Here is a 14,006-nt window from a genome sequence, read left to right as displayed (position 1 = left end):
ATAAATCTGAAAAAATTATGAAAAGGCAATTATACATTTACACACCTAAGGATTATATCAACCAAAAAAGTAACTGTGACCTCTACTTGGTTCCTTCTCATAGATGAGTAAGCGGCATTTAAAACAATTATAAACATATAATACACACTTTTTCTCAATATTTAATTACAGCTTCAGATGCATTATATTTTCATCTCCTTCAAGCAGGATACACAAAAAGCACGTTCAACTCGGACGGTTGTCGTGGTAATAAACACCGTAAACCTCAACCGTTCGCATGTCAGTGCTTAATGCACATCTCCTATATGAAAAGCATTTTAGGGGGCCCTTGGATTTTGGGGGCCCAAGGCGGTCGCCTACCTTTGCCTAATGGGTAAGTCCGCCCCTGCTCTGTAAATAAATACCTTAAAGAAAATAAATGGACAGATTGACTCAAGCAAGTACAGAACATCAGATATCTGCAGTCTTTTTGTTAGCATATACTACAATCGTCTTCATTTTTTTGTGTGTTAAAGGAGAGAATCAGACCATTCCAAGCTAAAATGAGACATGATAACAGATATTAAATACTCACTGATGAGGAAGAGAAAAAAGAAGAGCTCATGGAAGAGAGAGAGTTAGGAAGGTTGTCTTGGAATATTAAGCTCATAATGACTTTAACATAAAGAGTTCAGCAACACACACTCACACAGAGACACACAAATAAGTACACATACGCATATGAATACACACTTTTTCTGCTGAGGAAAGATTCTGGAGGATCCATTAAGATGGTCTAAAGACCTTCACTCAAATACGAGTCTCTGGCTGTAGTGGGCTTTTTCCAGACACACACAAACTCTTCTACTGCTAAAAATGACTCAATATCATTGCTTTCCTCAGAACTGATTATTTAATTCTCAGTCTTTGATGTTCAAATTTTATTTGGAAATTTCAAAGCAGTATTTCAGTAAAATAAATAAATAAATAAATAAGTCATTCTGAATTCTCTCCAGACATAATATTTGTTTTAAACACACAGTGTAGGCTGGAAACTTTCCATTTATCCAAATGAAATCCAAATGCTGCTTTAAATTCTGGTAAGATATGTAAACCAAACAATGTCTACTTAAAAAGATTTATAATAACTCATGACTCATTCAATAACAAATTTTCGACATATTCCGATATTGCTACTTTGGGGGGGGGGGTTTGCTGTGAAGATGATCTATGATGAGCCGCTTTTTCTTTTTTTTTTTTTGCACGTATGGAATTAAATATTTAATTTGTGGTAGCTATATATCATTATTCACTCATTTAGCATCCAAAGTGGTCATAAAAATAATAACAACTGTAACATCAGAAAAATAAGCACAGCTGCCATGAAAGACAACAAATCATCAAGTAATGCACAACAAAAATCATGATGACAGCATAAGTAGTTTAAGTTGCATTGCATCATTGTCACAGTTTGAGTGTTTTAGAGAAAATTTTATGTGCACTTTTAAGAATATATTTTCAAAGAATTTGTTGTAAACAGAGATTATCACTCTAAAAAAAACAAACACTGTTTAAAAAGCCAGGCTGGTTTTCTGGTCTCCAAGTGTGGCCAACATGGTTAGACTGGTGTGTTTTGATGGTCTCAGAGGGATTTGGGGGAACTTTTCAACTGGTCCAACTAGAGACCAGCTAAACCAAGTTACAAGCTAAACACAAGCTTAAACTATTAGAGTAGCTTAAACCTAAGACTGGTTTAAGTTTTTTTTCTGTGAACAGCTGACAGACTTGAGGTTTACTCCATAGTTAAATCTTAAGAGTTTTCGAATCAAAGGATTTTGAGTTATTTATCTTTCATTTATGAGGTATGAAGAAGCTTTTATTAAAACTTTAATAAAAAAATGACGTTCTGATTTTTTTTTGTTTGTCTATGTTAGTTTGGGTGGATATTCAAAAATGTGAGACCATTGAAAATCTGGTATCCAAAATCTAATTTAAGAGTTAGGATTTTGAAAATGTTAATTTATAAATATTATAATTTAAAATAAGAAAAAAAAAACTTTGAAGATAATCAAATAGGTACATTTGTGACATTGATCATGTGACTCTTCGTTCAGACAGTCTGATGTTCTTGCTGAAAGACAGAAGGACAAGATGCTCTTTGGATCATCTTAAAGCATGCTGGAGAACTTTCTGAAATTCATGTTCATTTTTCAATTTAAATAAAAAAAACTTATAATGTAAGTTGTATATACAAATGTTGTATTCCATTATAAAAATGCTAAGTACAGGCTTTTTCACCAGTGATTTCTGACTTTTGAACCCCACTGTACAAACAAGACTATGTTGTGTGTGTATGGATGTGTGCCACTCACCACTCTCACTCTTTTCGATCACCTCGACTCTCTCTCCTGCTTTCAGGCTGATTTCTGTATTTTCCTGATGCTGGTAGTCTGCCGTCACCACATACACACGCATACACTCCTCTGCACCCAGGGCTTCTCCACGTTCTCTCCCTGAGGATGATGGAAAAAAACAGGCCGTGAGCCAGCTGCCTCCACGCCCGCGTCCACCTGAACTGCGTCGCGCCATTCACCAACACCAACACAGCCCCAGCCAATCAGCACGTGCTACCAGATCAACAGCTCACCCAAGAATCAACAAGAACACTGGCCCAAAGAGGCTCAGATCTGTAGAGTTAATGTCTCAACAAGCAAAAAGGCTCAGGTACAACAAATCCTACTTTTATCCAGTCTTATCCCGCCTTAAAGTTCCAAGGTAAAAGTTTTTGAGCAAGCACAGTTCAACCTGAAGCACATCCTACCGGCCCTGGGCCCAGGGGTCCAACCAACGACAAGACTCATATGGACTCTGGCATCTCCTCTAAGAGTCTCAGATCCCTTCTGCAGCAGGACACAGGCCTGACTGAATAAAAAAATGGAGCAAGGGGGAAAAGAAAGACAGAGAGGAAAGGAAAAGGGGTAGCTGACGAAAGGAGTGAAAGATGAGATGAGGAAAATAAACCAAGAGCTAAGGGCTCAAGGGGCGGGCAATAGAGAAAGGGGAAACAGATGCCAATCAAATGATGCTCCGCCCCTTTAAAACAGTTTAAACAGAAACATATGGCCTATGAAAATAGAGTATACTCACACTCAGCACATACTCGCATTCTCCCCAACTTTGTTCACATTCTCTGAAACACATCCTACTGCTCTCCAAAACAAAAAGAGCACAGTCACATTTGAAACACTGATCCTCTATTTTCGGAGAGAAAAAAAGATTATACATTAATGGTAGTTTTTAACATTAGTTTTAGTGTTTTATATATAAATATATATATATATATAATGATGTTTCTGGTATTTATGCCTATTAAAAAAAAAACATTTGTTACTACCAGCATCATCTACCAGCACTTTACAGTACATCGTCATGACAGATTGAGACTGTGTGATAAAATCACAAGAACAATACTGTAGAAGAATAATTTCACCAGATCAAACATTAAATACACATTGTTTTAAGTATATAGCCACAAAGACTATATTATATGAGAGAAAGAATCGCTTCCTAACTTTTTGTGCGAAATTACACTATTGTTCAAAAGTTTGAGTTTGGTATATATATAAAATAAAAAAAATAAAAAAAAATTACAATATTACTGTTTTTACTCTATTTTTGTTTAAAATATATGTAGCCTTGAACTCTTAAAAACATTACAAAACCTTACCAACCCCAAACTTTTTAACAATATTGTAACTGCACAAAAAGGTTAGTAAGCAATTCTTTCAGTCAAATAATATAGTCTTTGTATGCAATCTTTATATGTTTAAAACAATGTTTTTTAATGCTTGTTCTGGTGCAATTATTCTTCTAATGTACACATATGGTAATCGTAATTTTATCACTGAATTTGTTTATTTTATTTTTATGGTCGCATCACATGTTGATATTCAAACCAACATAACTCTTATTTGCAATATTGCTTAACTAGTCAAAACCATTTTTAAATAGGTCTAGATTAAGTCCTCATCTTTTAAAACATTTGCATTTAAAGGTGGGGTAAGCGATTTTTCAAAAACGCTTTAGAAAACTGATTCGGGCCGACTAGAAAAACAAACTTGTATCCAATCAGCAGTAAGGGGCGTGTCTACTCATGATGTGGAGGAGAGAGCGTTCAGTGCACATGATGGGACATTAGCGAGCCGAGTGACAGAAAGATAGAGATGGCGGATAAAAAACAAAAGAGGAAAACGTCTGCGGAACAAAAGAAGGCTTAAGGCAAGAAGTAGGACCTGTGTAAATATCGGATCAGCTTTCCAGCGCTGGAGAGAACTCAAGGAGCGGAAGGCCTGCGATCGGACGCCGAGGTTGCTTTGTTTCTTCTCGATAGGTTAGTAACACCGTGTCTGCGCCGCAACAGCTAAAGTCTGTCTAGTACACTGGACGCGACAAAGCGACCGTTGAAAATCATTTGAAATTTGTGTCAATACGTCATGAATAGAACGCAGCAGCAGTTTTCTGTCGGGGATTTATCGTGTCGTGCCGCGCCGCATCCAGTGTAGACCATAGATATGTATATATATCTATGGTGTAGACAGCATCACTGATTATAATGAGTTCTATAGTATTTTGTCGCGCCGCGTCACTCGCGTCCGGTGTAGACACGGTGTAACATTGGTTTTGCTTTGTTTCACAGAACTAATAGTTGCCTGGATTGCGTACGTATGTGTGGGGCGGAGCTATCAAAATAGGGGCGTGTTTGTTTTGGTGATTTCAAATGTCAGAAATCGCTTACCCCACCTTTAAAGCATTTTTGCAGATGCTGTTATTTGGAGTGATTATTCTTTAAAAAGTATCCTGAGTATTTCAGCCCTATTTTCCAGTCCTCAAGTTGCACACATGCAGAGTTTGATCAACTTTTCATTTCTACAGTGTACTGATAAAGGGATGTTTTATTCCTTTTACAGTCCCTCTTTCTCTCTGTTTTGCTCTTTTTTTCTCTTTCCTTCCCTCCTATGGCTCCCCCTCCTCACTCCTCTTTCCCCCCATCACACTGAAGCCACTTCCTCTCTGCCACGTCAACGGCCTCCCTCTGAACTGCTTTTTCTGAAAAATCACAGAATCCCTTTCTCTCTTTCTTTGACTCTCCTTTCTCCCAATTACTCTCTCACTCTCTTTCTGATCCCGATATCATATTTTACATGGACTGCATGTCGCTGTTGCTTATTTCTGCAGTTTGTTTTTCTGCAGGAATTCAGCTGAGCTCATGAACAAACAGGCACAATGTACTTTCTTACATTGTAAATCTTACATTATAGCTGCACGTTCAGTACTGCGAACTAAATTACACTTAATCAAGTACATAAATATGTTACAACTCTGCTTGGGTTGACATGAAAAATTAAATGAGTTATTAAGTTGCGATCATTTGTGTGCTCTCAGTAGTTTTATGCTGCACACGGTGTTTATGTGTGTTTCTGACCTAGAATAAAAACAGAATTGCTGAAAAATGTCTTGCTAGAATCTCTATCTCTAAAAAGAAGTCTCAGCATGTCTTTTTGAGGTTTAATTACTTTTAGTTTGACACTCCAACCTAAAATGCAGTGCTCATAACGCCAGTCTCTGAAATAACAGCAAGACATGATGCAATGGCCAATGATGTCAGTCTGTCTCATACACAGACCAACAATTAACATTTCAGACTCAGAAGGAATTCATGTATGACTGAACCATGCAAACTGAATTTCTGTATACTGCCAGGAGGAATATGTTCAATTAACAAAACAAACAATATGTTGATTTCTAAAGCCACTTTTTGTAATGTATGTTCCATGCTCACAAAATGTATTTTAATTATCTTCTTTTGGGGGCTTTTTCAGCTAATTTTAATATTAATAGAATGCCACAGCCATGACATTAAACCCCTGAAAACTTATTTGCGATTGGGTTCCCTCAAGATTTGCCTATAGGTTTTTTTAATGGGGTTTTTCAATTCATGAGAAAACATTCTTATGTAGTTATTACAGACATTTTTTTTAAATAAATAATTGCTTTACATTTCAAGTTTTCAGTACAGGTGTGCATAATTGCCACATACATTATTTTAATCATAAACTGAAACCCATAGGAAAATCTCGAGGGAACCCATGGCAGATTAATCTTCCGGGTTCTGATATAAAGGCTGAAGCACTCTATTAAGTTGCATTTCATGTAATTAATTTGATTATACTTTTAATTGGTTGACAGCTCTAAACGAAACATATAAAACATGTTTTGAAATTGTGGGTAACTTAAAACCTAAAATATTTCAGCACAAATACAGACAGTTTATGTAGAGTACAGTAAAAACAACAGAACTCATTTTCGTTCTCTTTCTTTCCAATAACCCTGAGGAGGACTTTGTGCTGGCCTACATATCATATCCACACACACATTAGTGTTTCCATTTGACTATGGTGGAGGAATGCAGAGTTGCATAACTAAGACAGCAGAACTGAGTTCTCATTTCAGACACTCCGAGCAGAAAGTGAAAACACGCACATAATAACATTATTATATCTCACTCTGTGTTTAGAATATCAAATTCACCAATCCAACATGTGTAATGTTTAAATGATCTATCCCTCATTCTGTTGCACACACACACATGAAGGCAGTGGTATACTGTAATAATCGCACCAATAATGCTTTTTCACAGTGTAATTGTATATATTATTTTGCATTATCTTGCAGCTGTTACCCACATCCCTTGACATCAGCAGTCCATGGGATCTTAACAAGGATATTTCTGTGCAAATTGACTCCAGCTGTTCTACTTCTTTGTTGAAAAGATGTGCTTCATGATGTAATGTTGAAGTAGCTTTTCCTGAGAAAGCACTTCTTGCCAGATATGCAGGACTGCTCACCCTGAAAAGTTTGGTCAGATTTTTAGAACAGTGGCTTTACATTAATCAGTAAAGTTCAAGACAGATGAACCAGCTAACACCAAACTAACACAGATAGAAATCAGCGTAACCTACAATCAAACAATCTCTGCAAATGCACAAGAGACTCAGCTAATTATTATTATTATTAGGATTATTTTGGAATTGCCCTAAAACCAGCATGCACAGAAGTGTTTCATACTGTTCACCATTAATTGGACAAATTTTACCACTGAATATCTAACTCAACTGCAATCTAAGTACAACAGCACAACCTAGTGTACAAAGACCAACTCTGTATGGCATTGTAAGAAAAAAATCAGTAGAAAAACAAATATCCTGGCAGAACCCTAAAACACAACACATTGCAATGTGTAATTCAAAACACAAATAAAACACCTTTGAAAAATCTATATGAAACATTCCTTCACATGGTACATTGGGTATATTTTACGTTCAAACTCAAGTGTATAAACAGAATATACAAAATTTAATAGAATACAGAAAACAATATGTCCACGGTTTTAAAATAAGATTGTTCTGTTACTTTTTCTGTTAAAAAAAAAGCTTTTTCTGTCTGAAAAAAAAAACTGTATAGAAATTTACTGAGTTATATGATTGCTAGATCATTTGCTTTATTGACAAAAGACTATGGTTGAGTACAGCAGAACTGAGTTCTTATTAACAAAAGTGGTTCAAAAATGTAATGTAATATACAACTTCCCAAATTGAGGTCACAATATGAAGTCTCACCACTTAATCAAATCACACACTTGCTGTTCCAGAGGATTCCTGACCAATGAGTAACTGTGTGAACGAGAGAAAGCAGGCATAACAGTGTTAGGTTGTTGTGGTGATCACAGCACAGTGCTCCACACTCCTCAACTCCACAACTAAATACATGATACTGATACTGCTACGTTGCATCTGGCTGTTGAGTGCGGTTTGGAAATATGAAGTGCTACAGATAAAAACAAAATATTTAGTAGCAAATATGGACTGCCTAATTGGTTAATACTTATCTAACCTGGAGTGGAAAAGGAGTAAAATGTTTCAATGTAAAACATTAAATTATCTAATATATATTTAAATATTTAAAGAGATAGTTCACCCAAATATAAAAATTACTGTGACTTACTCACCCTCAATAAATAGTACAGTAGGTGTACATGACTTTCTTCTTTCAGACAAATACAATCGAAGTTATATATATTTTTTTAAATCCTGTTTTTTTTTTCAAGCTTTATAATGCCAGTGAATGGTGGTCGAGAATTTGAAGCAAAATAGATGCATTGAAGTGCATCCATCCATCATAAAAAGTGCTCCACACGGCTGAGAATATGCTGAGAATATAACTCAGATTATATTCGTCTGAAAAAACTAAAGTCATATACACCTATGACTTGAGGGTGCGTAAATCATGGGTTCAACTATATCCCTTTAAATAATAAATATTTGTTTGCTTGCATGCTTGATTGCTGGTTGTCAGATAAAAATATGGGAATCTAATATTTTTTTTCATTCAGATGTGGAAATATAGGACAAATATGTGAATCTATTCATTTTGTATTAATTTCTTTTTATTATGCGCACTGGGCAACTATATTATTTATGACTAAAGCGCTAAAACCATCATAGTTGCCTACAAAAGTCTATAGAAAACACAACAAAACTGTTATTCTGAGTATTTTGGTGTCTTTAAAACGCAGTATACGTACTCAGCGAATTTCCAGTACATTACATTCAGGTACAACGTGTAAAACAAGAAAATTAATGATAAGAAAGGTCATCAGTAATGAGGGCGCGGTCGGTATCGTTACAGCCAATCTCCACTTGAACAAGTTCTTTCCTCAAACAATTCCATATTTGGAGTTCCGTAGCCACACCCAAGGGGCGTGTCGTGCATGACGATGATTCCTGTTTACATGCTTTTGGGCGTCACTGGCAGCATGGCAGTGACTCAGAAACCGAAGGCTGATGTGGCTCGAGATCACAAGGCTGGGATCTCGAGCTCTTTGGCGAGGATTTTTAACACAACTGGATAATTTAAATAACCACACGGACAAACAGGGTAAGCCATGCGCATAGCTAATATGACAAGCAATTCCCACCCCCAAAACAGACACTCTTCCACGCTGTCAGGGAACCAAAGTCAGATTAGTCAGTGTTTTCTCTCTCTTTCTCTCTCACTCTTGTAAAGCTGTTTGAGCGCTTATTGTCTGTGTATTTATTTGAGTCTATACGGGAGTTATGCAAATAAATGCGTGTACGGATTCAAATTCCTTTGGACAGACAAAACGAGCAGTTAGTGCTTTACTCTATAAGGGTTATTTGTGATTCTTTTCTGTTTCCACAGAGATAAATCACCCAAAATAAATATTCTGTTATCATTTACTCACCTCTGTGCTGTTTCAAACCTGTATGGTTTTCTTTCCCCCGTGGAATGCAAAGGAATTAGGAACTGACGAACTCAGTCACCATTCACTTTCCTAACATTTTCCATACAATGAAATCCATACAGTGGTGACTAATTCTGCCTAACATCTCCTTTTATCTTCATTTTTGGACGAAGCTTCCATTTTAGAACCATTTAGATGTTATTTTGAACTGTTAGGTTCTTCTTTGGTCGTGCCTTTTCACAGGTTCTATCACAGTCGGGATGTGTGATTACTTTCAAAGACAGACTCGTGCTCCTCTGGTACATTGGATACTGGAACCACAGCTCAGAAACTGCAAATCACTGGCTGGCCACACACCAACCGCGATTTTAATCAGGTTTAATTGTTTTGTTTTTTTATTTTGAAGACTTTACATTTTTAGAAGTAACTTTCATGACGCCAATATCAGAGGTTCGTGGTATTGCACAATCGCCTTTGTCTTTTGGACTCTCTAGCGTTCGTAATTAGCAACAACAAGATTTTTGAACTAAATATATATTAAATTATACACAGACAGTTTTTTTATTTTTTTGCGTGTGTGTGTGTTTAATGAGGACTCTCCACATACACAGTAAATTTTATACTGTACTTTTATTGAATGGCTACCTTGTTGGCAATCTTTCTTTTGCTATCTGGCCCAAATCACTCGAACTGTAGCCCTGTGTGTGTGTGTGTGTGTGTATGTTTAATGCTAGCCATTTATTGGACACCTTTGTGGCCCAAATTGTATGTTATATTGTTTATACATTTTTCATAGTTTTAATTTTGAAATTTACTACTTTACTTCACTAAGAACTTTGTTTTACTAAACCAAAATCGGTGCTGTGTGTCAGTGCAAGTTTATCAGATGAAACTCATCCAAATGCCTTTGGATTTGGTAACAACAGGCTGTTTGTTCATGCAGTGTTGTGCAAGAGGACAGATGCTTGGTTTTAACCGCTCTGTAGTGTCCCTGAATCAATAATTGCTCTTGGTACGGAGTGGTAGTATTCTTGTATGTGTGTACAGTATTGGTGTTCACACCCAATGCTTGTGATCACTTTATTGTTAATTGAAATAGACTGGGGCTGTTTTAGTTGAGGTTTATTGATTTAAGAAGCTTCCACCGAATGTCAGGAATGTTTTTTCCAGTCATTCTGGTTCCAGGACTCTCACATGTTTGACAGTCTGTCATTCAAATTTGTAGCTGATCAGTAATGTTGATAGAAGACAGTAAACATGTACACACAGCACATACCAGTCATGCATTGTATCCTGAACATTTAAAGTGATAATTCACGCAAAAATGAAAATTGTGTAATCATCATCTACTTAGACTTGTTTCAAACCCATAGGTTTTCTTCCTTCTGTGTAATATAAAAGTGTTATGTATGTTAATTTGGCAGCATGGCTAAAAATGTTTGCTCATTTTTAGTACCCTGTTGTGCCAGTAGCTCTAACATAGAGCAATAATAAGGGTCCGTGTGTGTAATGTAATTCAGCATGTTTTACAAATCATCAGTGCTATCAGATCCTGTCTGTGTGCAAATTGCAAGTCCTTTGCCCTGATAACAGGTGTAACTGTAAACATTTGAACTTGAATTAGAGATCAAGATCAATATGTTAAGTTCTTTTTACTTGTCTAATTAATATTTAGTGAGATCATGTTAATGAAGTGACTACAGTTCACAATGTAATTCAAGTCAGCACGCACCGGTCATTAGGTTTGTTAATTTAGACTAATTCAGCTCAGCACATTTCAGACATTCTTTGAACTGAGGTTACACAACCACTGATAAGAAAGCGTCCCATGTGTGTTTGTTAGAAACTCTGCACTTTAGCATTCAGGCTCCAGAATCAGCAGAATTTAGAACTGTTGTTTGCATGAATGTACTCCGATACAAGTACTACTGATTGTGCACAGACCTTTGGAGTCAGTGACTGAGAAGGTGAAGATGGTGAGCTGTAGAGGGTGATTCAAGGAGACCAGGGGTGTATAAAGTGAGTGTCAGCTTATTCTGTTGGATTTATTGTCGCTGATTGGATTAGGGACATGCAAAACTACATATTTTCAAAACCAGCTTGCTTGACTGACTAGTCAATTAATGATTCCTAAAGATATAGTCCACCCAAAAATGAAGTCATGATTTACTCGCCCTCATGTTGTTTCAAACCTGTAAGACTTTCTTTCTTCCTCAGAACATAAAAGATATTTTGAAGAACACTGAAATCAAACCACTTTGAAGCCCATTGTCTTCCATTGTATGGACCAAAAATACAGACATTTCTCAAAATATCTTCTTGCACAAAAGAAAATAAGTCATACAGGTTTGGAATGATTCAAGGAAAGGTGAATGACGACATTTCTCGGTGGCCTATCCCTTTAAGGATGCTCGGTGTAGTTAAGTTGGTTTTTGGTGTTTACATCACAAACAGCTCAATGGATTGCAACAGAATGGAAAAGAAAGCAGGGGAACGGTTTTAACTTCCATGCAAAAATAAGAACCATGACCAGTTTATTTTTATTTAATTAAGTATTTTTTATTTTATTTTACTAAAACCCCTCTATTGTTACTAATCCACTTTTAAAGTATTAAAAGTCCAATAAATAAATAAATAAATCTAAAACTTACAAGATGACCCATTCTTAGTGCACAGTCAGAATTTATTTTATTATTTGAATTCCTTAAAGGGTTAGTTCACCCAAAACTGATTTTTTTTCTGTACAAGTTTCTTTCTTATGTTGAACACAGAAGATATTTTGAAGAACCAAACAGTTTTTGGTCCCCATTGACGTCCATAGTAGGGAAGGAAATACTGTGGAAGTCAATGTGGACCATCAACTGTTTGATTACCAGCTTTCTTCAGAATATCTTCTTTTATGTTCAAAATAAGAAAGAAACTCCTACAGGTTTGGAATGACATGAGGGTGAGTAAATGATGACAAATTTTTCATTTTTGGGTGAACTATTCCTTTAACATCCATCTGTGTGTTTCTACATTTACCAGTGTTTATGTGTAATCTTGTCTGTTTCTGAAGGTATGCCGGGCTCCAGGTACGTTGGTGTGGAGGGTTGGAGCAGTAAGCAGGTCGCTGGCTGGCTCAGAGATCAGGGGTTTCGTGAATATGTGGATCTCCTGTGCTCTAAGCACCGTTTGGATGGTGCCAGTCTGCTTTGTCTTTCTGAGACTGACCTGCGGTCTCCTCCACTGGAGCTTAAGGTGCTGGGTGATATTAAGAGATTGATGCTGGCTGTGCGGAGGATACAGAGAAAACACACATCCCTCACGCAATCAGGGTCAGAGGTCAGTGCGTTGTCTCTCATACACACTGGAGGAACAGACCGTGTCATCTCTAATGGCTTCACAGAGCGAGGGTCAGGAGACCGTCAACACTGTAATGGGGCGGTCACTACAGTTGGTGGGGAACATAGTTACTCAAATGGCAAGCGTAAACAGTATTGTGTTCGGTTGGACCCGGAGTACTGGAAGACGGCACTCAGCGCACTTTACGCCATGCTGGTGTGCGGAGTGACATCATTCGTCATGGTACTAGTGCATGAGCGGGTTCCTGACATGAGGACATACCCGCCACTTCCAGACATATTTCTAGACAGGTGAGTTATATCTGAATGGGTGGTGTGGAAATATTTCAGGACAGGTGTGTTATATTACTTCTCCAGTTCATATAGAGTTGGGTGATGTATTGAAAATAACATTTTCTTCCATCACAATGATTTCAATGCACAACTTTATTTTTTATTTTATTATTAAGACATTTGAATAGATATATTTCATTCTGCTTATTTAAACCTTTCCTCAGTGCACGTCTGCACGAAAGTGAATTTTAAAATGTTTTAGTAAATGTATGCTGTACTGTATGTGTAAAAGGAGAATATATAAAAAACTATTTACATAAATATATGTAATATACTATGAACTGATACAACCGTTTTTTTAAATAATAATAATAATTAAATATTAATTTACCCCTTGTAAATGTTTTACTCCTTGTAGTGAACATTTTGAAAATGCAACAGATATCTGCATATTAAATGCACCACCCAACTTTGCTTGTTTTTGTTCACAATTCAGTTCAAATGAGAAGTTTATTTTAATAAGTGTTTTTTTCTCAGTAATCTTTTCTTGTGGTTTTGTAGTGTTAATCAAGAATTATGACTCTTGTTATTTATGTGTCAGTGTTCCCAGAATTCCCTGGGCCTTCACCATGGCTGAAGCATGTGCAGTGGTGTTGGGTTCCATATTAATGCTGGTGTTGTTGATGCACAAACACAGGTAAACACACAAAGAAAGTCAAAATGCAACCCAGCACTAAGGGACATTTAAAAAAGTTTGCTATGGTTTCAAGACTTTGTTAATATTTTGTAATTATAATATTCTTAAAGACAATCCAGTTCTTTTCAGAAATTGATGGTACTTAAAGGGGTCATATGATTATTATTTTGTGTATTTGGTGTAATGAAATATATTTATGCGGTTTAAGGTTAAAAAAACACATTATTTTCCACATACTGTACATTATTGTTTCTCCTCTATGCCCCGCCTTTCTGAAACGCGTTGATTTTTACAAAGCTCATCGTTCTGAAAAGCGAGGTGTGCTGTGATTGGCCAGCTATCCAGTGCGTTGTGATTGGCCGAATACCTCAAGCGTGTGATGGAAATGTTA

General features: G+C 36.5%; 2 protein-coding genes across 2 annotated transcripts in view; one reads left to right on the top strand and one right to left on the bottom strand.

Annotated features, from left to right (window-relative positions):
- sh3pxd2ab (SH3 and PX domains 2Ab) overlaps positions 1-2,782 on the bottom strand; it is a 12,951-nt gene extending 10,169 nt beyond the window's left edge. Inside the window, 1 exon segment of the mRNA XM_016453492.1 lies at positions 2,352-2,782. Within this exon segment, the coding sequence (XP_016308978.1) occupies positions 2,352-2,568 (217 nt within the window). The 5' untranslated portion in view covers positions 2,569-2,782.
- A 6,015-nt stretch (positions 2,783-8,797) lies between these two features.
- LOC107663302 (sterile alpha motif domain containing 8) overlaps positions 8,798-14,006 on the top strand; it is a 9,620-nt gene continuing 4,411 nt past the window's right edge. The window contains exons 1-3 of the mRNA XM_016453485.1: positions 8,798-8,973; positions 12,360-12,936; positions 13,520-13,615. Of these exons, the coding sequence (XP_016308971.1) occupies positions 8,880-8,973; positions 12,360-12,936; positions 13,520-13,615 (767 nt within the window). The 5' untranslated portion in view covers positions 8,798-8,879. The remainder of the gene's footprint in view (positions 8,974-12,359; positions 12,937-13,519; positions 13,616-14,006) is intronic.

Source organism: Sinocyclocheilus anshuiensis, unplaced genomic scaffold (genome assembly GCF_001515605.1).
Source record: "Sinocyclocheilus anshuiensis isolate Anshui unplaced genomic scaffold, SAMN03320099.WGS_v1.1 scaffold1719, whole genome shotgun sequence".
NCBI lineage: Eukaryota > Metazoa > Chordata > Actinopteri > Cypriniformes > Cyprinidae > Sinocyclocheilus > Sinocyclocheilus anshuiensis.
Note: the sequence above shows the minus strand (reverse complement) of the source record. Positions and strands in the feature narration are given on the sequence as shown.